At 47.6% G+C, this 25,973-nt stretch overlaps 1 protein-coding gene across 1 annotated transcript in view; it reads right to left on the bottom strand.

Moving 5' to 3' along the window:
- The window catches only part of FBXO7 (F-box protein 7), a 136,765-nt gene that overhangs the window by 21,181 nt on the left and 89,611 nt on the right, over positions 1-25,973 (bottom strand). Inside the window, exon 9 of the mRNA XM_078669386.1 lies at positions 19,907-19,944. Coding sequence (XP_078525512.1) covers positions 19,907-19,944 — 38 coding nt within the window. The remainder of the gene's footprint in view (positions 1-19,906; positions 19,945-25,973) is intronic.

Below are 25,973 nucleotides of genomic sequence, written 5' to 3'. Positions count from 1 at the left end.
CCTTGGCCACCTTCTGCGGCGCTGTCGACTCGACAGCTTTCTTCGACTTCGGAGGGCCGGAGGGCGACGGAGTCGAGGAGGGAGCAGGCTTTGTTATTTTTGATGGGACGTCGGCCATCTTTGGTGCCGTCGATTCCGAAGGTTTTGGTTTCGGTTTCGATACGCGCAATGGCGTCTCCGCTGGTGTGTCCGCGGCCGGGCCAGAAGGCGGGGCCGGGGACAGCGGGTCAGGGTCGTGGGTAAGGCCGAGTGGCGATCCCGTGACCTGCGGCTGAATCATGTAACTTTCGGGGCATAGCTCTTCCTCCGAGCTATCTTCCGCGGCCCCATAAACTTCTTCGTCGTCCCCTACCTCCTCGACGTATTCAAGGTCTTGGCTCTGTCCTTCGATGTGTTCTTCGGGATCGGCCTTGACCTCCGTCGACGGTGGTGAAATCTGAAGATGATGGCTTCGGCCTTCTTCTGCGGGGTCGTCGAATATGTCGTCGGGTGCCGGAGCCGCTCGCCGGGCCTCGAGGCGCGCCGCGCGCCGAAGCTTGAGCGTTTTCTTTGACCTGAACTTTGAGCAGGCCATGCAGTTGTCCTCGTTGTGGTCCGGCGAGAGGCATTTGTTACAGACTGGATGCACGTCGATATGTGGGTACTTGGACCCACAGACGGGGCAGAACTTGAACGGACTCCGTTCCATGGCAAAATCGTCGGTGTCTTGCTGCGACGAGAGGGCCTCGAGGTCTGAAGAGTTAGTCGACTCCGCAGAATTCCGACCCGAAGAGTCGGATGAAGCTCGAGACCGCACGCGAACAATACCGACGCAGGTACGAAGGCCTTTTGGCCTTAAAGAAGTAAGTTTTTTCGATTCCGACAAGGAGACGTCGAAACCACATCCGAACCCAATGGCGGAAAAAAACAATCTGGGGATGGAGTCGATGCCCATGCGCACTGTAGTCCAGGGGAGGAGCCACCTATCTTGTGATACTTCGAAGACTCTTTCAGGACAACAATGTGCAATCATCCGGACCCAACACTAGGCGGCGATCTATGCAAAAGATATGAATTTAGCAGCCCACATGCCTCGAACTTCATGCTATTGTAGGACATGCCGCCAATACGCCCACGAGCAGACCCTTCCCGCCCCCCCCCCCCAACCCCACCTGCCACAGAAAACATCTGGGAGGTTGTCTGTCTGAGGAATGCCAATGAATGAATTACTTGTGTTTTTTTACCTGCCGCCTGCCTTCCTGCCCCTACACTTTTACCCCGCGGTGCAGCCACAGGACAGTGACTACATTGCCCATGTCTGCCCTGCAACACGTTATTCCCGCCATGGAGGTTTCCCACAGCCGGGTGCAGTTAATAAGTACAGGGACCCAAAGATATGTGGCATCGCAGAATAAGAACGGACGTGGTACAGGTAGGCTTTTTTAAATTTATTTACTGGTTTTCACTTTTATGTAGCGCAAACTTTACCCGCACGTATCAGACCGCTTTCAATCAGCATGCTTACAACAAGCAAGACTAGCACTCTATATTACTGGCAACTTTGCTTAGCATAAGCAACAACTAACCATTCACAAAAAATGTTTATATACCAATTGCAAATTTAAAAAAAAAATTAATGCAAAGCATTGTCATTTACAATGCCAGTAACTCAAACTTTAATGCTGCGAGACCTATTGCATTGTAAATGCTTCTTAAGGGGTGCTAGCGAATCCAGGGCATTGGTAAGAGCGGCCGACAGAGCCATGGCAGCCTCGTTTGAATCAGGCCGAGAGAGGGAAGGAATATCTGTCAGGAAGGGAGCGAGTGTAGTATTAGATATGTTGTTATAGCTCCTCCTAGTCTCCCATCCTTTTTTATTGGTTAGGTCAGAACAAGGAGTAATGGTGAGGTTGAAGGGAATACCCGAATGGTCAGGACAGGGGGATCAGAGTGCCGATCCCTAGTCTGGTATCGTTGGAGAAAATGCCATCTAGGGTGTGTCCAGCGGCAAGAGTAGGACCATTGACTAATTGGTTAAGTCCACAGGACGTTAGACTCTCTGTTAAAACTTTGGTGTTGTTATCCTCTAGTAGTTCCAAATGGAAATTAAAGTCACCTAGGAGAGTAAACTTGGGCTTACTAATAAAAGGTTCTAGTAAGGTAAGTAAATTATGACAGAAATCAGTCCTTGGACCTGGGTCCTATAACAAAGGATACCAGCAAAGGAAACAGAGGGATCTAACTGAATGGTAAAATGTAATGCCTCATAATTCTCCTTGGGGAAGAGAGGGGGGTCGATACGGCACGTAAAACAATCTTTGCACAATATTCCCAATCCCCCACCCCTACGGTCGATACGGTCTAATCTAGTCAGGGCATAGCCATCGGGAATAGCCTCTACTAGATCAGGGCCGGTCGAGGTAGAACCCCAGGTCTCTGTAATGAAGACCCAGGAAAGTTTCCGTTGTAGCACAAAATCATTGAAAGCGATTTTGTTTTTAATCAAAGATCTGGCATTGATAAGAAAGCCAGTTAAGTTTTCCAGATGTTCGGAGGATTTAGCCTTGACCTGACGTATTTTAGAAAGTTTAGGACAGGTGAGTGGGGGGGGATTACAGCCACAATTGGTGAAATATATACCCTCTGGAGGTAATGTGTGATGACATGGCAGTGGTAGCGGTCTTAATGAGAGCAGAGTGGTAAGTAAACCGGAGTCTTGATTGGTGAGACAACAGGGGGGACCGTCCAGCCCGTCCTGCAACGCGTCCTCAGCGCGGACGGGCGCAGACGGGCTGGACTCTGGCGTGACTCCGGCGCGTCCGCAGTGCGCGTCTGCTACGCGGAGGCATCATTGTTTCTTTAATGGGCTTGGCGACTAGAGCGCTTCTAGAGAATCCTCCCACCCACCTAAGATGGCCGCCGCTAATCTAAGGGTCCGTTGTGCCTCAGCCCCAAATCGGCTGGGCACCAGTGGTATTATCAGGTGAGATAGCGGTTATGGGGAGCTGGCTGGTCGGCAGCAGGGCGGGACGGTATCAGGCTTACTGAAACGTTTTTTAAACTAGGTGTTCTCTATCCAGTAAGCCATGCAACAGCACAAATCTCCAATTCAAGTCTGTCTTTTGTTCTATAAGTTTGAAAGGCGTGCAGTTCCTGAACCATACCGCCACCCCCCTAACAGCTGCCCCCTCCATTTCCTAAGGAGCGTATCGGCTTCCGCCTGTATTAAATGTGTTTCTTGTAGAAAGACTATCTGTGTCTTCCTACGGTTTAATTGTGCTAAGATTCTATGTCTTTTGTGCATCGATCCCATACATATTACATTCCAGGGCATATATTTATATCCGTTAGGTTGCACCATCAGGTTGCCAAACATACAAACTGAACATCACATAATTTCCCACAGACCGAGTGCCCTTTCTAGCGCATGTAGCCGAGCCCATAAACCCCCTTAAACATCCCAATACTAGGTTCCCCAATAGTTCAAGTTCAAGTTCAGGCATTTATAAAGCGCACTACTCACCCAGAGGGTCTCAAGGCGCTAGAGGGAGGGGTTCACTGTTTATCGAATAGCCATGTTTTCAGTTCTTTTCTGAAGGAGATGTGATTCTGAGTAAGGCGGAGGTGGGTGGGGAGTGAGTTCCAGGTCTTGGCAGCCAGGAAGGATAAGGATCTGCCCCCCATGGTGGTTTTTCGGATGCGCGGGACTGCGGCGAGGGCTTGATTGGATGATCTTAGTTGGCGGGTGGGATAGTAGAAGGACAGTCGGGTGTTGAGGCATTCGGGTCCTAGATTATAAAGGGCCTTGTGTGCGTGGGTAAGAAGGCGGAAAGTAATTCTTTTGTTGACGGGAAGCCAGTGGAGGTTTTTTAAGTGACCGGTGATGTGCTCTTGGCGTGGGATGTCTAATATGAGTCTCGCTGATGCGTTTTGGATGCGCTGGAGCTTTTTCTGCAATTTTGTTGTAATTCCGGCGTAGAGTGTGTTGCCATAGTCCAGTCGACTCGTGACCAGTGCATGGGTGACAGTCTTTCTTGTTTCGAGGGGGATCCAGCGGAAGATCTTTTTGAGAATGCGAAGGACGTTGAAGCAGGAGGACGATACGGCGTTGACTTGTCTGGACATTGAGAGAGAGGAGTCTAGAATGAAGCCAAGGTTACGTGCATGGTCTGTGGGTGTGGGCGCTGATCCCAAAGCGGAAGGCCACCAGGAGTCGTCCCAAGCTGAGGGGGAGGATCCTAGGATGAGCACCTCCGTTTTGTCTGAGTTGAGTTTTAAGCGGCTCTGTTTCATCCATTCGGCTACTTCTTTCTACCTACGTGAAGGTTGTTTTTGGCGGTGTTGGGGTCTTTGGTGACGGAAAGGATTAGCTGGGTGTCGTCGGCGTAGGAGATGATGTTGAGGTTGTGTTGACGTGCGATGGAGGCGAGGGGACTCATGTAGACGTTGAAGAGGGTGGGACTGAGTGAGGAGCCTGGAGGTACGCCGCAGATGACTTCGGTGGGCTCTGAGTAGAAAGGGGGGAGTCGGACTCTCTGGGTTCTCCCGGCTAGGAACGAGATGATCCAGTCCAAGGCTTTACCTTGTATGCCGATGTTGTTGAGGCGTTGTATGAGGGTGTTGTGACAGACAGTGTCGAAGGCGGCGGAGAGGTCGAGTAGAATGAGGGCCACTGTTTCACCGTTGTCCAGGAGTGCTCGGATGTCGTCGGTCGCCGCAATGAGGGCGGTTTCGGTGCTGTGTTTGGCTCGAAAGCCGTTCTGTGAGGGATCCAGGGAGTTGTTGGATTCAAGGAAGGCTGCGAGTTGGCTATTGACGGCTTTCTCGATGACTTTGGCCGGGAAAGGGAGGAGGGAAATGGGTCGGTAGTTTTTCAGTTCTGAGGGGTCTGCTGTTGGTTTTTTCAGAAGGGCGCTGAGATCGGCGTGTTTCCATATTTCTGGAAAGGTGGCGGATTTGAAGGAGCAGTTGATGACATCGCGGAGTTGGGGAGCGATGATGGAGTCAGCTTTGTTGAAGATGTAGTGGGGACAGGGGTCAGAAGGTGAGCCAGAGTGGATTGAGTTCATGAGGCGAATGGTGTCTTCAATGGTGATTGGGTTCCAGGAGTTGAGGTGGTTAGTTGGAGGGGTGGGATCTGAAGGGGGTGGGGTGATTTGGTCATTGGGAGTATTCTTGAAGCTGTTGTGGATGTCGGCAATTTTGTTGTAGAAGAAGGAGGATAGCGCATCGCAGAGGTCTTGAGAGTTAGTGATGTCGTTGGATGCTGCGGGAGGGTTGGTGAATTCTTTGACGATATTGAAGAGTTCCTTGCTGTTATGAGAGTTATTGTCGAGACGGTCCTTAAATGCTGATTTCTTGGCGGATCGAATCAGTTGGTGGTGTTTGCGGGTGTCTGTCTTGAGGGAGGCCATGTTGTCTGAGGTTGGTTCTTTTCTCCAATTCTTCTCCAGGGAGCGGCATGTCTTCTTGGATTTTTTTAGGTCATCATTGAACCAGGGAGCCTTTTTGCTGGATGATTTCAACTGGTGTTTTTTCAGGGGTGCTAGTTCGTCCGCACTGTGGGTAATCCATTGCCTGAGGTTGGTGGCCGCTTGGTCTGGGTCCGCTGCTAGGGTGGGAGTGTTTTGGCTGAGTGATGTGAGGAGTTGGTCGGTGGTGATTTTGTTCCATTTTCTTCGTGGAATGGGTTGTGGACGGTTGTGGGTCAGGGTTGTTTTGTAGCTGAAGTGAACGCAGCTGTGATCCGTCCAGTGGAGAGCTGTAGTGTGATCGAAGGAGATGTGTTTGCTGGAGGTGAAGATAGGGTCGAGCGTGTGTCCGGCTGTGTGAGTGGGGGTGTCAACAAGTTGTTTGAGTCCGAGATTGGCCAGGTTGTCCAGAAGGGCGGTGGTGTTGTTGTCGAGAATGTTGTCAAGGTGGTAGTTGAGGTCTCCTAGAAGAATGTAGTTCTCGGAGGCGAGGGCGTGTGGGCTGACGAAGTCAGTGATGTCGTCGCTGAATTGAGATCGGGTGCCTGGGGGCCTGTAAATGAGGGTTCCTCTGAGGGTGGTCCTGGGGTCGGTGTGGATCTGAAAGTGGAGGTGTTCGGCGGTTGCAAGATTGTCGTCAGATCTGGTTGTGATTTTGATGGTGTTTCTATGGACGATGGCGATGCCTCCTCCAGTTTGATCGGTGCGGTCTTTTCGAATGATCTTGTAAGTGTCCGGTATGGCTATGGCGATGTCGGGGGCAGAAGATGCATTCATCCATGTTTCAGTAAGGAAGGCGATGTCAGGTGACGCAGTGTCGATTAGGTCCCAGAGTTCGGTTGCATGTCTGTGGACCGAGCGGGTGTTCAGTAGGATGCATTTCAAGTCGTTGTGTTCGGAGCTGTGTGTGGAGGAAGTGTGTTTGGTGAGGGTCCTGAAGCAGTTGAACTTACAGGAGAGGCAGGAGAATGGGCCGTGGGTACGTCCTGGGGTAGATTCGCAGCATAGTGGTGTGCGTCCGGGGTTGAGGGCGAGGAGAGTAGCGGCATCATAAGTTACTCTGGGGGGTTGGGAGCGGCATAGAGCAGGGGGACGGGCGCTGGGCGCGGTCCAGGCGCGGACGGGCGCAGACGGGCTTACCTTTGGTGCACCTTCGGCACAACTGGGGCGCGAACGCTGCGCGTTGGGTCAATGGTCATAAATGGATAGTGGAGGGGCGGAGCGTGGGAGGGGCAGCTGGGAGGCGGGAGCGAGGTGGAGGGAGGGTCTGGGGCGGGCCAACAAGCAGAACAAAATGGCAGTAACAATAACAAATACTGCGAGGGTACAGGGAACTGTTTTGTCAATGGAGCGCTGTGTTATAAATGATTCTCAAGGCAGCAATGGGAAAGCGCTATGCGCTCGGCGGTAGGTAAGCAAAGTTGCACACACAATCAAACTGCACAGAAAGCAGAGTAATGCCCAACAGTGTCGAGAGCTTCGAAGCGCTTCACAAATTCAAATGCCAAGATTGAAATGCAGCAATTAAGCAAACACTCGTAAAGCTCAATAAAACAGGCAGCTGGTCGCTTCAGAGCGCTTCACAAATTCAAATGCCAAGATTGAAATGCAGCAATTAAGCAAACACTCGTAAAGCTCAATAAACAGGCAGGCAGTCGCAATGATTACGATACCGGTGGTGAGGGGGAGAGGGGGAGCGACCGCTTCTGTAGAAAACAGGACGGTCACAGCTTCCACGAGGGCGAGGGCAGCTCCTAGTCTCTGTGGGTGGGAGGGGCAGCTGGGAGGCGGGAGCGAGGTGGGAGGGAGGGTCTGGGGCGGGCCAACAAGCAGAACAAAATGGCAGTAACAATAACAAATACTGCGAGGGTACAGGGAACTATTTTGTCAATGGAGCACTGTGTTATAAATGATTCTCAAGGCAGCAATGGGAAAGCGCTATGCGCTCGGCGGTAGGTAAGCAAAGTTGCACACACAATCAAACTGCACAGAAAGCAGAGTAATGCCCAACAGTGTCGAGAGCTTCGAAGCGCTTCACAAATTCAAATGCCAAGATTGAAATGCAGCAATTAAGCAAACACTCGTAAAGCTCAATAAAACAGGCAGCTGGTCGCTTCAGAGCGCTTCACAAATTCAAATGCCAAGATTGAAATGCAGCAATTAAGCAAACACTCGTAAAGCTCAATAAACAGGCAGGCAGTCGCAATGATTACGATACCGGTGGTGAGGAGGAGAGGGGGAGCGACCGCTTCTGTAGAAAACAGGACGTACACACAACAACAACAAAAAAACAACACAAGCTCAAGAAGAATTTTATGTTTCCATAACTAAATGAAGTTGCCTGAGGGGTAGTGGCCACCACCCGGTTTATAGCCTCTGCCATGCAATACACAAGAATTCTGCAACAGTGGAACCCCCACCTCACCCAATTTTGTGCGTCGGACATCATTACAGACAACTCAACCAGGTAACCCAGCAGTATTACCTAACTAAACTCATCATTGGCATGTACAGCAAACATTTTAGACAAATAGATACTCATCTGACAGTTCACGACAGCAGCAGGATACAGGTATGTCTGTCACCCCAGATAATCATTGACAGTCTGCGGGGTGACTAGGAGAAACAGTGCCAAACTAGATTCAGAGTCAGATTGTGCATTCACATCTTCCGAAGAGTCCACAGTTTCAGCCACCGATTGTGCATCAAGGGCTGCTAGTGCTACAGCAGTCCGGATCGCATCCTTTTGGCTGTCTGATCTGTTCTGGCGACGGGTGTTCTCCTCTATCAGTGCCATGCTGGTTTCCCTTGTCAGGTCTTTCTCTACTCATCCGTTGCAATTTTGGCTGCTGTCGTCAAATAGATTGCGAGGAGTGCCGAGAACCCGATGGTGACATAGTAATTTTTAGCCAGTGCACTGCTTCCTCAGGGCTATCAAAGAACAGGGCTTTTTGATCATGGATAACTTTGAGGCGAGCCGAGAACAGTAAGGCGTATTTCAGTTGGTGCAGTCGCAGTTTCTTTTTGACATCTTGGAAAGTAGCCCTCACTCTTTGTACTGCCAAAGTGAAATCCGGGTAAAGAGAAATTGTTTTGTTCTCAAATGTTATCAGGGCCTTCTTGCGTGCTGCACGTAAGATCGTGTCCCTATCTTTATAATTCAATATTCGCGCTATTATTGGCCAAGGTGGTGCCCCTGGAAGAGGGGGCCTGGGTGGAACTTTGTGATCGCACTCAACACTAAAATGTTCAGCGAGCCCCATCGTGGATATCTGTTCACGCAGCCATTGCTCGATAAATTGTGTTGAATGGGCCCCTTCACTGCTCTCCGGTTTATCCAAAATACCACATTATTGCGCCTCGAGCGTCCTTCTGCGTCGTCCATCCTGTCCTGCATACCTTTCAATCGGCATTGTAGTTCTTCTATTTAGAGTAACACTAGTAGTCAATGTGCGGATTGGCGTTTCCATAATGGCCCTGGAATCTCATATTTCTCCTAATATTAAGTCCAGCTTGCCCTCAGCACTGGTGGGTTCCGTGGGCGAAATCACTTCAGAGTCCTGATGACCCATCTGCGTGTCAGGTACTGTTCCCAATGGGCCGTCAGGGGGTGGGGGTTCTGATTGTTGGTCCTGGGATGCCCCATACTCTCCAAGGGGGCTAGAAACAATATGTGGCTCAATTCTCACCCCCACGCACCATCGGTAGGATATTGGCAGATAGTCCACACTAGGTACGTGTCCTGTAGCGTCTCAATATCGGGCCCCAAGTGCTGACGACATAGCAAAGCGCTTTGTTATCTTCCCACTTGGCCTCAGTCTCTAGTGGCACAGTTTACTTCTACCACACTCAGAGACTTGCACACTACTCGCATGTAGGGCGCAAACAGGGACACCCAGTCCTGCACCTCTCCACGCCACCATGTGTCCCTGGGCCAGTAGCTTCGCAGAGAGAGGTAGGGTAACAACTGCAGAAAGAAGTATCTCGGCACCTGTTGGTATGTGCCTGGGGGCATGGAACCTGCCAGACTGTCTACGTGGATTCTCATTCTTCACTAGTGTTCTTTGTCTAGCCCAGTGAGGCAAGCCCTGGCACCTGGCATGTTAACCATAGCACCCCCAATAAGCCGCCATGCTACACCTCCTGATGTCGCCTTAGGCCTTGCACACTCCCAAAGTCTCTTCACACAGCTCACCTTCGGCAGTCATGGACTTCACTGCGCCGCCATGCACAGCCACAAGTTTGTCCCTTCCCTCACAGCACAAGTCAATATCAGGTTGGCCCGGTTTCCTGTAGATTGCACTCAGGGACAGGATGCACAGCTGTACTTAGCCCATTATACTGCCATGCAAATAGATAATGGCAGCCCAGATACAAGCCGCACTCGCGTTCCCTCTGCCTTCTTAGCCGATCCGGAGCAGACTACCTCTGTGCCGTTGCCATTTTGTGCTGGGTCCAGGTCGTGAGAAGCTCCTGTAAATATATGCACTTCGGGAGTCCCATCCCCCGGCTCAGCATAACAGCCGATGCAAAAGGAGTGAAGACGGCCGCACTCTCCGCGCACGAGCCGCACTGGTGACTCCGGCCACGGGGTCCTTGCCACACTGCCGCGGCACGTCGCAGTCTCCCCGTCAGCGTGAAGTCAGCCGCACACAATGTCTGCTCGTCCAGGGCGACAGCAAGCCTCAAACCGCCCGATTGTCGGTTCCCAGCAGTCTGTAGACCCTCCGATATATGAAACGCCGCGGAGGAAGCGTGGGTAAGCCTATGTTGTGCAAATAAATGCCCAGTTGTCAGGGTGGGTTACAGAGCTCTCGCAGCCATCGTCCGCCATGCTTGGCGGTTGGCCACGCCCCCCTTGAGTCAACATCATGAGTCTTTCCGGCTATGCCCAAGGTCAGGATCCATTCTTTTGACTCATGTAAACAAGATTGTATGTAAGTTTTTTTTCTGAAAAACAAGCAGAACAATCACCAGACTAAAAAGGAGACCCAAGAAACAAATTCAAAAATGCAGGCCAGGGAAATTTCAACCTTATAAAACTGTGACCTATACCAAAATACACTATAAGGCAATTGACTTCAAACATGCCAAACATTTGATAAAATAGCAATCATCCAGTCCTAAAATCAGTGGAAAGACACACAGACATTTAAAACTGAAAATTGGTAGGGAGAAATGTATGTAAGTTTGAGAATGTATTACTCCTGTTTTCTGAGTAGCTGCTCAGAAAACAAATGTTTGTTACACACACTTTGTTTTGATACACTAGAAGCTCCAATTGTATTTACCAAAATGAGGTTCCATCATGAGCCCTTACATAAAAGCTTTCAGCAAATAAAGTGTCGCCCACCATGGCAAGGGCTTCAAACATTTGATCTGGTAATTACTAATATCAATTTTCAAACCAGGAGTCTAATGAATATCAAGACGCTAAAGCCCTGAGCAAGTTCAAATGTTTATTTGAACGCAACGAGTCGGCTGGATGTTCGTTTAATGGATTTTTTACACGTCATGAAAATGAAATAAAGGAAGAATTCTTTTTAAATAAAACTGAAGATTTGTGGACTGTTATATTTCTGGGTGCACAGTTCCACTGTTTTCTAAATTTGGAATGCAGCCTTTTCTTTCCACATGTTCACCAAGTTCAAAAAAGTCCTTTCTTCAAAGGTTCTGACATCTTGATATAGTAGATCTAATTTGGGGTATACTTAATCTGAGTTTAAGCTGAAGAATATAGCAAAGCTCAGGTAGACTCCCTATCACACGACGTGAGTAAACAATCTGAGGGAAGATGCCTCTGCTGGGAGTGTTCTAAAGGGTGCCATCGCCTGATTGACTAAAGTTTGGTTCTTTACAAATGATGTAGATAAGCTACAAAAGTAAATGTATTTTGCCACTGCAGGCTATGCATACTATTTCTACTGCTTTAGAATGCACCACGAGACTCACACTTCGACGACTGGGATGAATCAAGCATGTGAATCTATGAAAGATCCAATACTGGCGAAGTAGTAAAAAGAAACACAGGACATCTGGGAAGGAAGTAAAATGAGGCTTGTGTTCTTTCTTTACCAGTAAAGGCATGACTGTGTTCCCCTAGGCAATAAAATATAGGTATGCTGGCTTTAAATGTAGTGCCATATCCTTTTTCTCTAATCCAAGTTCAAAAAGAGCAACAGTATGCAGTCCTAAAGGATAAAGAATTGAAAACCCTTGTTGAATCATCGAGGATATGGAACGGAAGATTACAAGAGGAATTGCAAAGGTGACTAAAGCAGCTAGTGGGTGTGAGTGGCTCCTAGGCACTGCCTAACTAATGGGGTAAAGATTGCCTAATTTTGAAGCAGTTCCTGTTTGCCCTACTGAAAACAATCCCACGTTAGCCCTCACTCTCAAAATCCAAGATGGGGAAAACCTGTGTGCCCACCCAGGTGTGGCCAAGGTAATGAACCAACAGGAGTGTATCATGTCTCACAATGCTCAGGCATGTAGGGACACCTTTGGTCCACTTCTCCTAGGCATGTGAGGCCCAGTACACTCGCGGTAGAGGGGTCTGCACAAACAGTCTGCAGGCGGTGACTGGGAGTGCAATCGGGAAAACCCAAGGTGGGGTTCTATTTTCGAGGGTCTCAGGACCTTTCTTGGCACTGCTGGCCCACTTTGACTTGGGCTGAGGGGCACAGGTGCAGTGGTGCTTTCTGGTATCAGGTATCTGGAGTACTCTCGGTCTTCGTGGGTGCCTGCAGGGGAGCAGCTCCACTACATAAAGGGAGATCCTGGTTGCTTCTTGAAGCACCGGCAGTCCTCCCAGGCTTTTGGAAGCAGAGCAGCTGCAGGACAAGTCAACTTTGGCACAACTGTCGGCGACAGCAGGCAGGCTGGCAGGGTTGGTGCCAAGTCAGTTGCTGCTCCTCAGTTCTTGTTTTTTGAGACAAATGTCCTTCTTCTCTTCAGGTTGGTGGAATCTGCTTTCCTGATGCCAGGGGCTTACCTGAATACAAAATTATGGGGCATAAACCAATGGACTACTTACCCTTGGGGTCACTACAACCCTATATGGCTATTTTCTGTGGAAAGTGGACATAACCTTGTCCCAGAGTTCTTAATTCTGTCTTCAGCAGATGGTAGAATTTTTTTATGGTGGGGGAACATCAGTTAGTTCACCTTAGGGGTGTGACTGGACTGGTAGTGCACCATGCCTCCCTCCATATCTATTTTCTAATGGTGCCAAATGGTCCCAGGCCAAGTGGTTGGCATACTCCCTGTCTGGGAAAGCTGTAATCGCATATCAAAAGGCGGCAGAGGCCTTTGAAGCCTCCTTCCTTGATATGCTGATTATGGAGTCATCCTGCTCGAAGTAAGTGAAAAGACCTCCGGTCAGAGCAGGCATGGTTTCTGCCATCGGAAAGCATATTCTCGAATTTGCAGCGGGTCAGAAACCTATCTGTGTTGGCAGACTGATCTATACCAGGCAGCCACCACAATAGAGGCTAGTAGGTTTTCAGGGAGCACCTCTAAGGTGCCCTCTGGGGGCATATATTAATAAATCCACCACTGGAATCACTGTGGGTTTATTAATACAAGGTGTTTGATACCAACACCATAGATTTCAGTGAAACCATCATGGAGCTCGGGAACTCGTTTTACCAGTATCTAACATGTGTACTTAAAACTGCTTCCCTGTTCACTTGTGACATCTAAGAATTGGCTTAGACACCACAGGCGCACATCTGCTCATGCAGATATGTCCACACATGTAGTATAGTGCACCCTGGAAAAAACCATTAAGATAGGGTCCTAGGGCTATTTTATAGACCTACCGGACACATGCCCTAAGTGACACTATTAAACTGAAAAAAGTGTCAGTCGGTCTGAAGAGAAATTACGAATCTACTTCAGAGACATCAGGAGAAAAAATGTTATGTGATGTGACTATGTGTCATACCGCACTCGAATCCCTATTATTGGACAAAAAAGTGCCCATCAGTTCCCGCCTGATTCCGCCCTGCATCATTTGGGCTCTCCTTACCCAGGAGAAAGTGCAGTATGTCTATCAGTGTAGTATTGATAGATAAACTTCAAAAGAAGTTTCCGGAACTTCTAGATTAATTACTGCGGGTAACTGAGATTCAGTGCCAAATTAAATGTGAAAAAGTGGTGTAATGTTAAAATTAGGTAGTTGTTGAGTGGAGACAACCATATTTTATTCGATTCCCTCAAAACTCCTAATGTTAAAATGTGAAAGGACACTTTTTTCAGTTTAATAGTATAGTGCACCCTGCCTTAGGGCTGGAAGGTCTGCTGTTGGTGTCGCTTTCCTATACTGCATGCAGTGTCTGTAGGCATGGCACACAGGGATGTGTGCCATGTTTTCACTTTTATCTGCACCAAGACACGCGACCTGCAACGGCAGACTGTACAAGATGAGTGGTGAGGGGTCCCTTAGAGTGGCATAATCCATGCTGCAGCCCTTACGGTCCCGCTTTAGCCTCCCTGCCCTACGTACCTGTGCTTGTACGGTCACATCTGGATGGTGGTGATGCAGACTCATTGGCCTAAACAATTCCACACAGACACTCTTTAGGGGCATCCTACATGTCACCACACATCTCATCCAGGTATATGAACAAATAATCCCCATCTTGATGGTAGCCCTTTGACTCCATTCGCAGGCCTGCACCATCTACAAAACCAACAGCATAATTTACTAAGCCATCACATCCAGCACCCACGCTTATCTTGCACAGAATCCCATCACCTCTTTTGGTTTTCAACACACCTGTAGCCAGTTTGCAATCAGAATGCACACCCAAAAATATTTTTCAAAACGAAAAAGCAAGGCAGAATGCCTTTCTCACCTATGCACCCAGGAGCCAGAATAATGTCCCCATAGCCATCAGGATCGCCCAACGCTGCTCTATTTTAAGAAGGTTGAAGACTCACCACTCTAAAGAGCACCACATCACAATGCATTAACTGCCCATTGATTTATTGACTTTCAACTTGCCTTAGACCACGTACAGCAGTCAGCTGCCTTTTGGCTAGGTTTAGTTATAGAAATACCATACATTTTCAAACAAATACTACTAAAAGAAAAAGATCACTTTCCAACAGAGTGTTTTGCATTCATCACTGTTCCCATGTTCAGGATCTGAATGGACGAGATAAAAATATGGATTTTGGCAGTGTTGTCGAGACAGTGCCCAGAGAGCACCTTCTGCTTATAGGACAGACACAAATCACATTTATTCAGGCACCTCTGAGACTCTGTTAATTCGTATTAAAAGAAAGTGGATAGAAGGTTGTAACTAGCAGAACTGGTCTACCTCTTCTGCCCAAGACAAATATGTGAGCTTTGTAATCGGAGGGCTGGGGGAAGTGGGCGGGGAGGGGCGAAATGTGCACATGTACAAAAAATGTGCCAATAAAAATAAAAATTACAAGATTTCATATAATGTGAACAACAGGCGCTCGTGTTCTGTTCGTCCACGATCTTCTATCTGGAAAAGAGTAACGTGAGAAAGTGGCTCTATATAAACTTGACAATAAGGCAGTACAGTGTGTATAGGGTCCACAAACACCAAAGGTATGACAGAGGTTAAAGTCAGAACTGACCTTACTCTCCAAAGTGGTAGCTTGGTCGAGCAGTACGGCAGTACCAGAGGACAGTGTAAAGTATTTGTTGTACACACCTAGTAAGCAAAAGGTTTCACACCCTCAAGAACGGAACTCCAGGCGAATTGTTGTTATATCCTCAGATATAGTGGTTTCATTTTTAGAACCAACAGTTATAAAAAATATGCTTTTCAAGTTACGAGTACTCTCATGTAAATACTTTGCAGTGGAGCAATAAGTTTGTACACACAATAATTACAGGATAGCTAATAACACAGTTCTGAAACACACTTTAGCATTGAGCTCAATGGATTTTCATAGGAAAGTACAGTTGATTACTTTATGGATTACTTTGGTAGTTCCAGGACTAGATCTTAGATTCAGTCCTGGGGTCTAAGCTGAAACCAGATTAGCAAAAACGTTTTAGTTACAGTGATGTTTTTTCCTGAATATAAAGCGGTTTTAAAAGTTCACACTTAGAAACTTTTTCGAGGTGATTCTGACAAGGTTATTCAATGGAAGGAAATTCAGGTTACAGGTAAAGTATGATCGCGTTACTTTTGTAACCCAGCACTAGTCTCCTAGGGCCAGCACTGGGAGCTTAGCTCAAAACAAGCAGGTAATTGCGTTTCAGTATTTCGTACGATTTTTAAAGAATATTAGCAGTTTTCAAAAGTAGACACTTAGAAGAAATTTAATAGAAAAGCAGACAATGGGTTCCTATGGAGAAAATACAGGTTACTAGTAAACCCACTAGGAATTACTTCTGCAGTTCAGTACTGGGCTGAAAGGTACAGCACTGGCTTCTCTCCTGATCACAGGTGAGTATTTTCGAATTCGGACTTTGGCTGATTTCATAGGAATATTTTCAGGTTTCAAAACTTCACACTTAGAATATTTTCGAGTCAAAATGGGCCAATGTTATCCAATGGCAGGTAAGTGAATTCCCGGTTTCCAGGTGAGTACTTGGTTGGTGAAGTTAGTGTTCTGGGTGTAGACCCAGGGGTCCTCCAAGGTCAGGTGAGTACAGTTAGGTCAGTCCCAGCGGCACAGGGGCGGATGGGTGCAGAGGTAGGTAGGTTCAATGTTATCCAATGAGGGAAAGGGGGCCTTCGGTTGGTGGCTGCTGGCTAGCAGGCCACGCGGCTCTGGGAGCTGGGCTCCTGGTCACTTGTTCAGGGTAAAGGGGGAAGTAAGAGAGGACAAAGAGGTCACAGCCAGCGGCACTCAGGGGGCTGGGTGCAGGGTGCTTTTGAGCCGTCGGGCGCTCAATATTATCCAAAGAGGATCTTGGAAAAGAACAAAGGCTGCAGGCTCGGGGACGGTGACTCTCCAGGGGCGACCAGCACTTCGAGAGGTAAGTTGGTATTTTGGAGCACAGGTAGGTACACCAAAGGGAGGCACAGGGGGCTGCGGGGCGCCGGGTGCAGGGGCGTCTTTGGGGGTTGGAAAAGCTTACCCTCGCTCGGTCACGGTTGGGATGGCCCCTGGTTTTGAGTCTGCAGGCGTCGGCTGGTTCGCCGAGGAGGGTCTTTGGGCACTGGACTTCGGAGTCCCAGTCGCCGGGGGGATGTTTTCGTGGTCTTGGTTCGGGTTGGGCCGGCCTGGGCTCGGCTGGTGGTGAGTGGGCTGGTCCGGAGCTTCCTGGTGAGCACCAGGTGGGTTGTTGCAGCAGAGCCTCTGCTGGTGGGATCCCAATCTTCGAGAGGGTCAAGGCAGGCAGGTCCTCTGGGTGTCCCAAGGTTGCTGTCTGCAGAGGTCACCGGGATTAGGCAGGAGCAGGTTCCAGGATCAACAAGTCAGTTGTTCAAGGATTGGGCGCACTCTGCTCCACCTCTCAGCTGGATTGCCCCTGTGCATACTGGGTCATGCAGTTTGTCTATCTTCACACATGGAAAAGAAAGGGTCTGTAAGTATTTCACGAGGTTTGGTGCAAGTAGGTACTTGTTGTCTCCAGGCATCTTTAGACACGAGCATCGACTCGTGTTTCTGGATCAATATCCTTCATCAGTAGAGATAGGTAATGAGGCTGCTGAGTCGGCTGCCAAACAAGAGTCGCAGGCTTCAATGCCAGAACGGGCGCGCAGGTGCAGCACCACTAGCTCGTTAGCTAGGGAGGCTCGCAAGAGCCCTTAAACAGTTCAAGGATTGGGCGCACTCTGCTCCACCTCTCAGCTGGATTGCCCCTGTGCATTCTGGGTCATGCAGTTTGTCTATCTTCGCACATGGAAAAGAAAGGGTCTGTAAGTATTTCACCAGGTTTGGTGCAAGTAGGTACTTGTTGTCTCCCGGCCAGGTGTTTATTAAGGCTCCCTTGAGCCTGTCGAGCTCATGGTTACGCATCTGCGCGCCGCGAGAGGCATCAAGACCTGAGAACACTTTTGGCAGCCTACTCAGCAGCCCCATACACACGCCTATTCCCTGCTGATGAAAGGTAACTACCTTGAAACACGTGTCCAGGGATGGCCAGCACAACGGTGAAGATACTCGAAATTTTTTCAGAAGCGCACACGCTGGAACAAACTACATTAACCATAATGCGCAGGGGCCAACTCGCTGGTAGGAGGAGCAGTGTGCGACCATATGGACTGGTGTTTATTAAGGCTCCCTTGAGCCTGACGAGCTGTCGACCTCATGGTTACGCACTTGCGCGCCGCGAGAGGTATCAAGACCTGAGAACACTTTTGGCAGCCTACGCAGCAGCCCCATACACACGCCTATTCCCTGCTGATGAAAGGTAACTACCTTGAAACACGTGTCCAGGGATGGCCAGCACAACGGTGAAGTTACTCGAAATTTTTTCAGAAGCGAACACGCTGGAACAAACTACATTAACCATAATGCCCAGGGGCCAACTCCCTGGTAGGAGGAGCAGTGTGCGACCATATGGACTAACAAATCAGTTGTTGTTGTTGTTGTCCTGTTAGTAGCAGCGCGGCGGGTCTTCTTCTTGACCATCTTTCTTCTTTTGATATCGGGATCTGAGGAAGGAAGGATCAGGGAGCCCCTAAATACTAAATTTATGGGAGTTACAGGTAGGGCAAGGGCAGGGATCAATGGGTCCCTGTCCTGGGGTGAGGACACCCCCTAGCCTGCTCCTCTCCTGTGGGAGGGGGCAGGAGCCTAGCTGGGATTGGGCAGGGCTCCCCATCTATAAGATGGCCGGAGCCCGGGGTCGTGCTTCACCTCGCCTCCTCCACCTGAGCGGTGGAGTTTGCAAAGGTTGACACACCCTCCTTCCTGATGTAGTTTTACCCGCCAGTCTTTCCGCCAGAGTGGGGGTAGAACGGGTGGCGGGCCAGTTGCTGGGTACAGCAAATGGCCTGGAGAAGCTCTCAGAGGCGGTATGCCTTTGAAGCTTCCCCCTGTCCATCCTGGGAGAGAAGACATAGCACCTCGCCCAGGATGTGCATTGTTGCAGGCCCAGGAGAGCGGGGGGCTCTCCCCCCAGGGGTCCAGCAATATATCTGCTGTGTGGCAGCCTCTGCAGCATCTGAGCCAAGACGTGGATTGTAGGTTCGGGTTTTGGAGGGCATCTCTAAGATGCCCTCTCGTGCATTTTACATTAAATCCCACACTGGCAACAGTGCGGGTTTAATGTGCTGAAAAGTTTGGTACCAAACTGGTCAGTCTTCAGTGAAGCCATTATGGTGTTGTGGAGTTCGTACTGACAACCTCCCAGCACCATATACTCCTAAATGGCAACACTGCACTTACAGTGCCCAGCAATGGCCCTGGGTACTGTAGGGGCACAGGGCTCCTGCACCTGTGCCCTCACCTCTGGCATAGGGCACCCAGCCAGAGGTGTGACTGAAGTATGCCAGGGCAGTGGGTTCTGTGAACATGGCACACAGGGATGTGTGCCATGTCGTCTCTAGTTTTAGTTCTGTACTTAGACACTCAGCCTGCAAAGGCAGTGTGGGTGCCAGGGTACAGGGCCCCGGAGGGTGGCACAATAAGTGCTGCAGCCCTCAGGGGTCTCCTCAGGTCACCATGCCCTGGGTACCTAGGGTACCATTCACTAGGGGCTGACAATTGGCCAGAGATGCCAATTGGGTATTTTGTTTCAGCATAGCTTTTCTTTTTAGGGAAGGAACACATGCCCTGGGTACCTGATTGGCAGGGACCCAGGGCACACTCAGTCAAAGCACATCAGCAGTTCAGAAAAAAGTGGGGGCTTACCAAGGCAAGAAAGATGGCACTTTCTCACAAGAAACCTATGTTTTCTAAATACACCAGCCTGCCTTACATCTCAGCATTTGAACTGGAAACGATGGATTGAGAACAATGAACTCATTTTTGGTAAGAGATAGGTTATTGGTTTAAATAGACATTTCCTTTGTGGCAACTAATAAACATTTTGATGTGGCTTAAATAAACTGCACATTCCAATTTGATTTATGGTGTCCTGTTGTTACTCAAGGTGCTTTTATAAGTGGAGTCAATGATGTATTTTCTTATGCAATTATGAATGTGAACAGGAAAGACTAAAGTACATAGGATAAAACATTTTGCTTGTTAAATAGAATTTGTGGTTGTGTGGGTCTTTCTTTTGGTCTAAGCTGTGCAATGCGATATAAGTCAAAGTTTAAAGCAGGTATAGGAATGATTCATGGAAACCATAAAAGTATCTGAGAATTTTTTAGAGAACAGTCACAAATATTGTGTCTAATGAGGCAATACTAATCTCAAGTGACTCGGCCTATTATAGTGTAGGCTGCCTATTATCAAATATTTGCAAAGTGATTTTTCTACTCGAAAAATATGACGGAAATAATGTGACTCTTCCAATCCATTTAAAGCAACAGAAAACAAAATCGCACACCAGAACCACTCACCGCTTTCCAATCGGTTTGTCTGGATCGAGGAGTCGAATCTATTTAAAAAACAGAAAAAAAGCAGATGAGACTTAAGGAACAAGGCGTTCAGTAGTAATAGAAAGCAATAATATCTGGAAAGTTTTAAGGCAGACTTTTTATTCGTCTTTCATCTATCGTTATCACGACTTCAAGGAAAAATAATTTCATGGGTATATTACTGCGCGGACAAGGGCTCCTCTCAAGATACAAGTATGTAATGGGAGAAAACTAGATTGTGGCTCAGCTTCCACAATGTAAAAACAAGCTAACATCTTAAAATATATTTGGGAGCATGTCAAGGTCTTCTCCGATAAAATTATGTGTGGTAATTTAAAAGAAACAACAACAACTTTACAATGAAGTTCCTCATTACGAGTCCCTGCTTAATTTCAATGGAGCCGTTAACGGCAGGTAACAGCCCAACTACAAATAGAAGATCTGCAGGAATACAGCAAATTGAATACTAGGTACTGGATGGTGGGTGAAAGGCTGTGTGAAAATGAGGATTCACTGGAGAAATTGGACACTAACTTATGAATCCACCTGGAAATTCCTCATTTTTTTTAATTGTACCCTCACGATTCCGGATGTTATGTAGACCACACTCCCCCCTCTCCCCTCCCCCCTTCACCCCCCCCCCCAAAGTCACAGGTTCCCAGAGTATCAGTAACTCCGGAGGTGGGCAAATTCCAAGCCATTTCCTGAGACACTCATAATGAAGGCCAAAGCAATACGATGAACGTCCTAAACATTTTTAATTGAAAATAGCGTAAAAATTAAGAGGACATAAAAATGAAGTAATTATGATGCAGAGATCAGGAGTTACTAAAAAAGGTTACATACAAGGTAAAGCCATAATGACATCTTTGAAGTCTACTACAAAAACATTTACTTGCATATTTGGTTTTCAGATAGATAAAGTCCTTGCTTATTTTTTAAAAATCAAAAAACCTTAGAAAATCGTGGGTGGTTTGTGGAGTTTACAGGGAATACCCTTCTATTCTGCCCCTACATTTACCAATGCATAGTATTCACCATACCAGAAGATATATATTTCCATACTTTTTGTGCACCTATATGGAACTTGGTTATGACAACACTAGTGAATTTTCAAAAAAAGTAATAACTAGCACTTTAAATGAATTTTCCAGTAAGGTGCTTAACATATAGGAGAGTTGTAGTTAGCTTTGCTCATCTGACCTTTATATACTAATATTCTGTCAAACAGGTTTTAAAGTGCCTTTAAAAGACATTAAATATGGATTTATTCAGGAGTTTGTGTGTATGTCCCCTTTTGCCAGATGGCTGGAAAATTAGAGTAAGAGACAGTGTCAATTTAGGTAGTAAGACAAAAATCAGTTGCCCTTATTTATATTTGTTTTCAGTAGACCAAACATCTTAAGGACAAAAGGACCTGTGAATGTTTTAGAATGCAGCTATATTGAATGTTTAAAATCCCATTCAAAGCAATCACCTTCAAGTTTTATACCTGTGACCCAGACCAGCCACGTCTTGACCAAAAGCCCCAACTCTCTAACCCAGTCCACCTCCTACGGGAATTTAGATCATGATTTAGTTTTAATGAGAGCAAGTAAGGGTCAGGGAGGAGAACACATGAGCAGGATCAAGAGGCCATGGACCAGCAACATGTTCTGGATCAAGGTTAAGCACGGACAATGTAAATGGATTCCATTACAAATCATTGTACGCTAATGTATACTTTTAAATAGAATGGTCTGGGAGAATGAAGAGTATCCGGCACTGATTTAGATGCATTTTGTTCACCAAATACCAAACTCCCAAAGAACGCCATGGTGTTTTGTGGCCTTTAAACCTCTCAAATTATATCCTAAACCGATCACTGGAATGTATGCTATGAATCCACGACTTTATCCTTGGAAGAAATGAGTCATACCGGTAAAATTTCAAGCACTCAATAAAAACTTTTTTAAAGCCACATGCATTTACTCAATGTCCCTTTGTCGCTTCCCCCTGAATGACAGAGTGCATTACCTACAACAAGCATGAACATCTCACCAACCAGCATCTCTAGTTCAAACACGAATGCAAAGAAATACACCAAACCAAGATCAGTAATTCTGTATTTTTAAGTCCTGCATTACAGCATATCTCCACCAACCACTCTGTTTATCACAGCAATTCTTGACCCAGGCCATTATGTGCTCTTGCTAGATGTCTGCATAGAAGAGTATACAAAGAACTGATTAACTTTTCTTCCTCAAGCTATTAATTTGATCAAAATCATGCTGTGGTAGATCCTGAGATCCATAGTTATCTGTAGAAAGTAACTCCATTATATCATCCACCATTCCTGTTGGCATGGCTAGCCTTTCATTTCTATGAACCAAGGCAGCATTTCTCCTGTTCTCTGAACAGATTCCTCGGTAGTACCAACAATGCAGATCAATTTCTATTTTATTTTACGGGGCGATCTCTTTCTTAACAATTAAACAGCAATCACAAGCCAAGTAAACTAGTTGTCTCCCCAACTGGTTATTCTCTTCCCAGATTGCGCTCTGCCCCTAATTTATACACACTACTTCAATGTAAAGATGGCAATTCAATACCATATCCAGTCAAAACGACCTCATTTGCTAGTGTTTGCTGATGCAATACCTCTACACCATTCAAGGGGTACTTATAGGGGAAAAATAGCTAATAAAATAAAAATAAAATGATAATACTTCCAACACATTGATAAATATTAACTAGCAATCGGATTGAATTCCCCAGTAAAATTGTTTATGTGCAACAGGCGTCTCAAACACCAATGAAATCCACACGTTATCATTTATAGCAAATGGTGATGCTTTTACTTTTTGACAGTTGTATTTTAGTAGTTTTGTTTATTTTAGTGTTACTTGTACACAACTCACAAGCACGGACACTTCAATATGCATTTTTTTAATGATCATCTTGTCGAGTGTGGTTTACTTTGTTTTGCAATTGCCTTTAGACAGCAGGTCTTCTGAGCTGATGTTATCCAACTCTTATAAATGATTGCTTATTATTATTTGAAATTTGTTAGGCGCACAACTACCCAGAGGGGTTTCTCGGCGCCAAGCAGGGTAGGCAAGAAAGAACAAGCATTTACAATGCAATGGTCTCGGCATTATTAAAGGTAGAGCTATTGGCATTGCTCTTTATTTTTTTTGGTTTTAATAATAAATAGCCTTGTCATTTACATAGGCAATAGCTTAATCGTTAAAGAAATGGCATTGTCATTTACAATGCTAATAGCTTTATTGTTTGCAAATGCATTACTTTTTGCATTTACATCCACACAGAGCTACCCACACAAAGCCACCTACATAGAGCATTCACATAGAGCTACCTACACAGAGCCACACTCACACAGACAGTGGCATCCACATATAGAGCCACTTACAATAAAAGCTATCTACACAGAGCCACAGTCACATACACACAGCGACACACAAAGAGGCACACACACATAGCCACACACACACAGGTACACACACACACAGCCACACACACACACAGAAACACACATACACACACACACAGACACACACACCGAGCCACATACACATACCTACACACACACACACACAGAGGCACACGCAAGAAAAATGGCACAATCAGGGGAGCAGAGGCAAGAAAAACGAGTGCAATCAGGGGTCAGAAGGCAAGAAAACGAGCATAATCAGGGGGGCAGGGGCAAGAAAAATGGCACAATCAGGGGAGCAGAGGCAAGAAAAACGAGTGCAATCTGGGGTCAGAAGGCAAGAAAAACAAGAAAACGAGTAATCAGGGGGCAGAAGATAAGAAAAACGAGTATGAGGACGGAGAGTCAAAACAGTGGAACTGCAAAAGGTGCTTTCTGCGTGGGCTTCCACTGGGGTGGTGCCTGCGTGCGTGTGTCCGTGGGTGTGTGGGTGTGTGGGTGTGTGCGTGTGTGGGCGTGTGTGCGTGTGTGCGTGTGTGCGTGCGTGTGATTGACGTATTGATGTGTAGAGAACCTGTGAATGTCTGTCACGAAGTGAAGAGTGTTTTGCACTCGTTGCTATGCACGTGACTGGTGAGAAATTAGGTGAGCGCAGGAAAGTGGCTTTGTAATTAAGACAGAATGTATGAATGAGAGCCAGGTCTCTAGAGTCTTGCTGATGGCTTAGAACAATGCCTTGTCTGCATTTGTTGGTTGGTTTGCGGTTGGAGAGTGAGGGGTTTGCTTTTTTTTTTTTTAAGGGCCTCATCAGAACAGGCTGTAATGTGGCGCCCAACCACCTCTTCTTTTAAGACTAGTGGCAGCGTATTATTTCCTCTCCGGAATTCACGTAGACAACAGGCACGGGGCTGCAACACTTTTCTGGCAATTTGCATGGTTAGTGTAGTACTTTTAAAGTGGCAGCACCCTCATAAACAATTTCGATCCAATTTTGACCGCCCTATAGCTGTTTGCAGCCTCTGTTGTACCTTTAGACCACAAAGGGGGCTCTCTGGCTGCTGCAATTGCTCAGAGGCTGACAAGCAAATAGATAAGGAACAAGATAGATGGCAACCATTGGGAGGGACGGCCCCTGTATTAATTTTCATTTTCTTTCTCAAAGGCAGAATCGAAAATAGTGCTGGGGCCAAAACAACATTGAGCTCTTAAAAATCAGAGAGAAACACTCGTCCGAAGCGACGCCTGGCTTCCCTGCCCAACACACATGTGCAAAATCATACAAGCAAAGGATGACAAAGAGACCCACACAGTCCTCCAACTGCCTCGCCTCCACCCCCAGCAAGGCCCGTGGTAAAAGGGGTAGGTGCGTGAGTCTGGAGGTGTACGCAGTGGCAGTGATGCCCGAGGAGAAGATAACACAAACACTACTTTCTTTGAAATGCGCGAGCTGTAGTAGCGCACAAAGGCACGCGGGCGCACAGACCCTCGCACCGGGGACCTGTGTGATCATTTCAGCTGTGGTAGCTCTCATTTTAGTGTTGGCGGGGGATTTACACGGAAACTATAGCACGCGTCCCGGTCATCCCACAGGAGGGCAGGCCATAGGGGAAGCGGCAGAAGTCAAACCCGGAATGCATCGGGTTGGGAGACCTCATCCCAGGCTCAGGATGGTACGGAAAGGCCCGGGAGCACCACAGTGCCGAGTAGGTTCACTAAAACTGCACTCATGTGTCCCGGATGTCCCATCGGAGGAGAAGCTGGAGGGCGGGCAGTAAGGGAAGAAACTGCTGTCGGGCTCGGGGGGCCAGGGGATGATCAGGAGGGGTCAGCCTCGTCCCAGCTCTTCACCAGCCTCCCAGGGAGCTTTGCGAGGGGTAATCACCGTCGAGACTGGCTCCTTCATCAGCCGAACCATCAGCGATTCACCGGTGTACAGGGGGAGGGAGACAAGCAGCGGAGGAACGATGGGAACTTGGAATACACGCAAAGCAACAGCTCACCTTCACTGCGGAAAAAAAAAAAATGGCGGCCGCAAGCTTCCAAACATTTTCAGATTTGGGGGCGTGTTCGGCGTTCTAAAAAGGGGCGTGGCTAAAAAGTGGAAAGAACAGCACGAACACGCCCCCGAATCTGAAAGAGACGGAGCTTCTTTCGAGTGACGCCTCTCTCCTCCAATGGCTGGCCTCCGTTTAGGAAGCCAGCCAATGGAGGAGAGACGAGGAGAGAGGCGGGTTTAAGCACCCTACTGAAAGACATTAAATCCCCGACTTCCGGCTGGCACGCCAGCCTTCGGTCCTTGACCTAAAAAGGTATGAAGAAAGGCTAATTTAAGAACAATCAGGTTTTCAGACCCTTGTGGAAGACGAGCAAAGAGGTCTCAGCTCGCAGGGAGACTGGTAAGGAATTCTATAAGGTCGATCCCAGGTAGGCCAATGATCGGTCCCTCATACGGGCCAGATTGATTTTTGGAACAACGAACCAGATTTTCTCAGCGGAGCATAGGGGGCGGGATGGAAGAGGACGCTGAATCAAATCATGCAAATATTTCGGGGGCCCAACCTGTTTTAATTCTATACATATAACACAGAGCCTTACATTTCAGCAGATTCGACACAG

Source organism: Lissotriton helveticus, chromosome 1_1, assembly GCF_964261635.1.
Source record: "Lissotriton helveticus chromosome 1_1, aLisHel1.1, whole genome shotgun sequence".
NCBI classification, from domain to species: Eukaryota; Metazoa; Chordata; class Amphibia; order Caudata; family Salamandridae; genus Lissotriton; species Lissotriton helveticus.
Note: the sequence above shows the minus strand (reverse complement) of the source record. Positions and strands in the feature narration are given on the sequence as shown.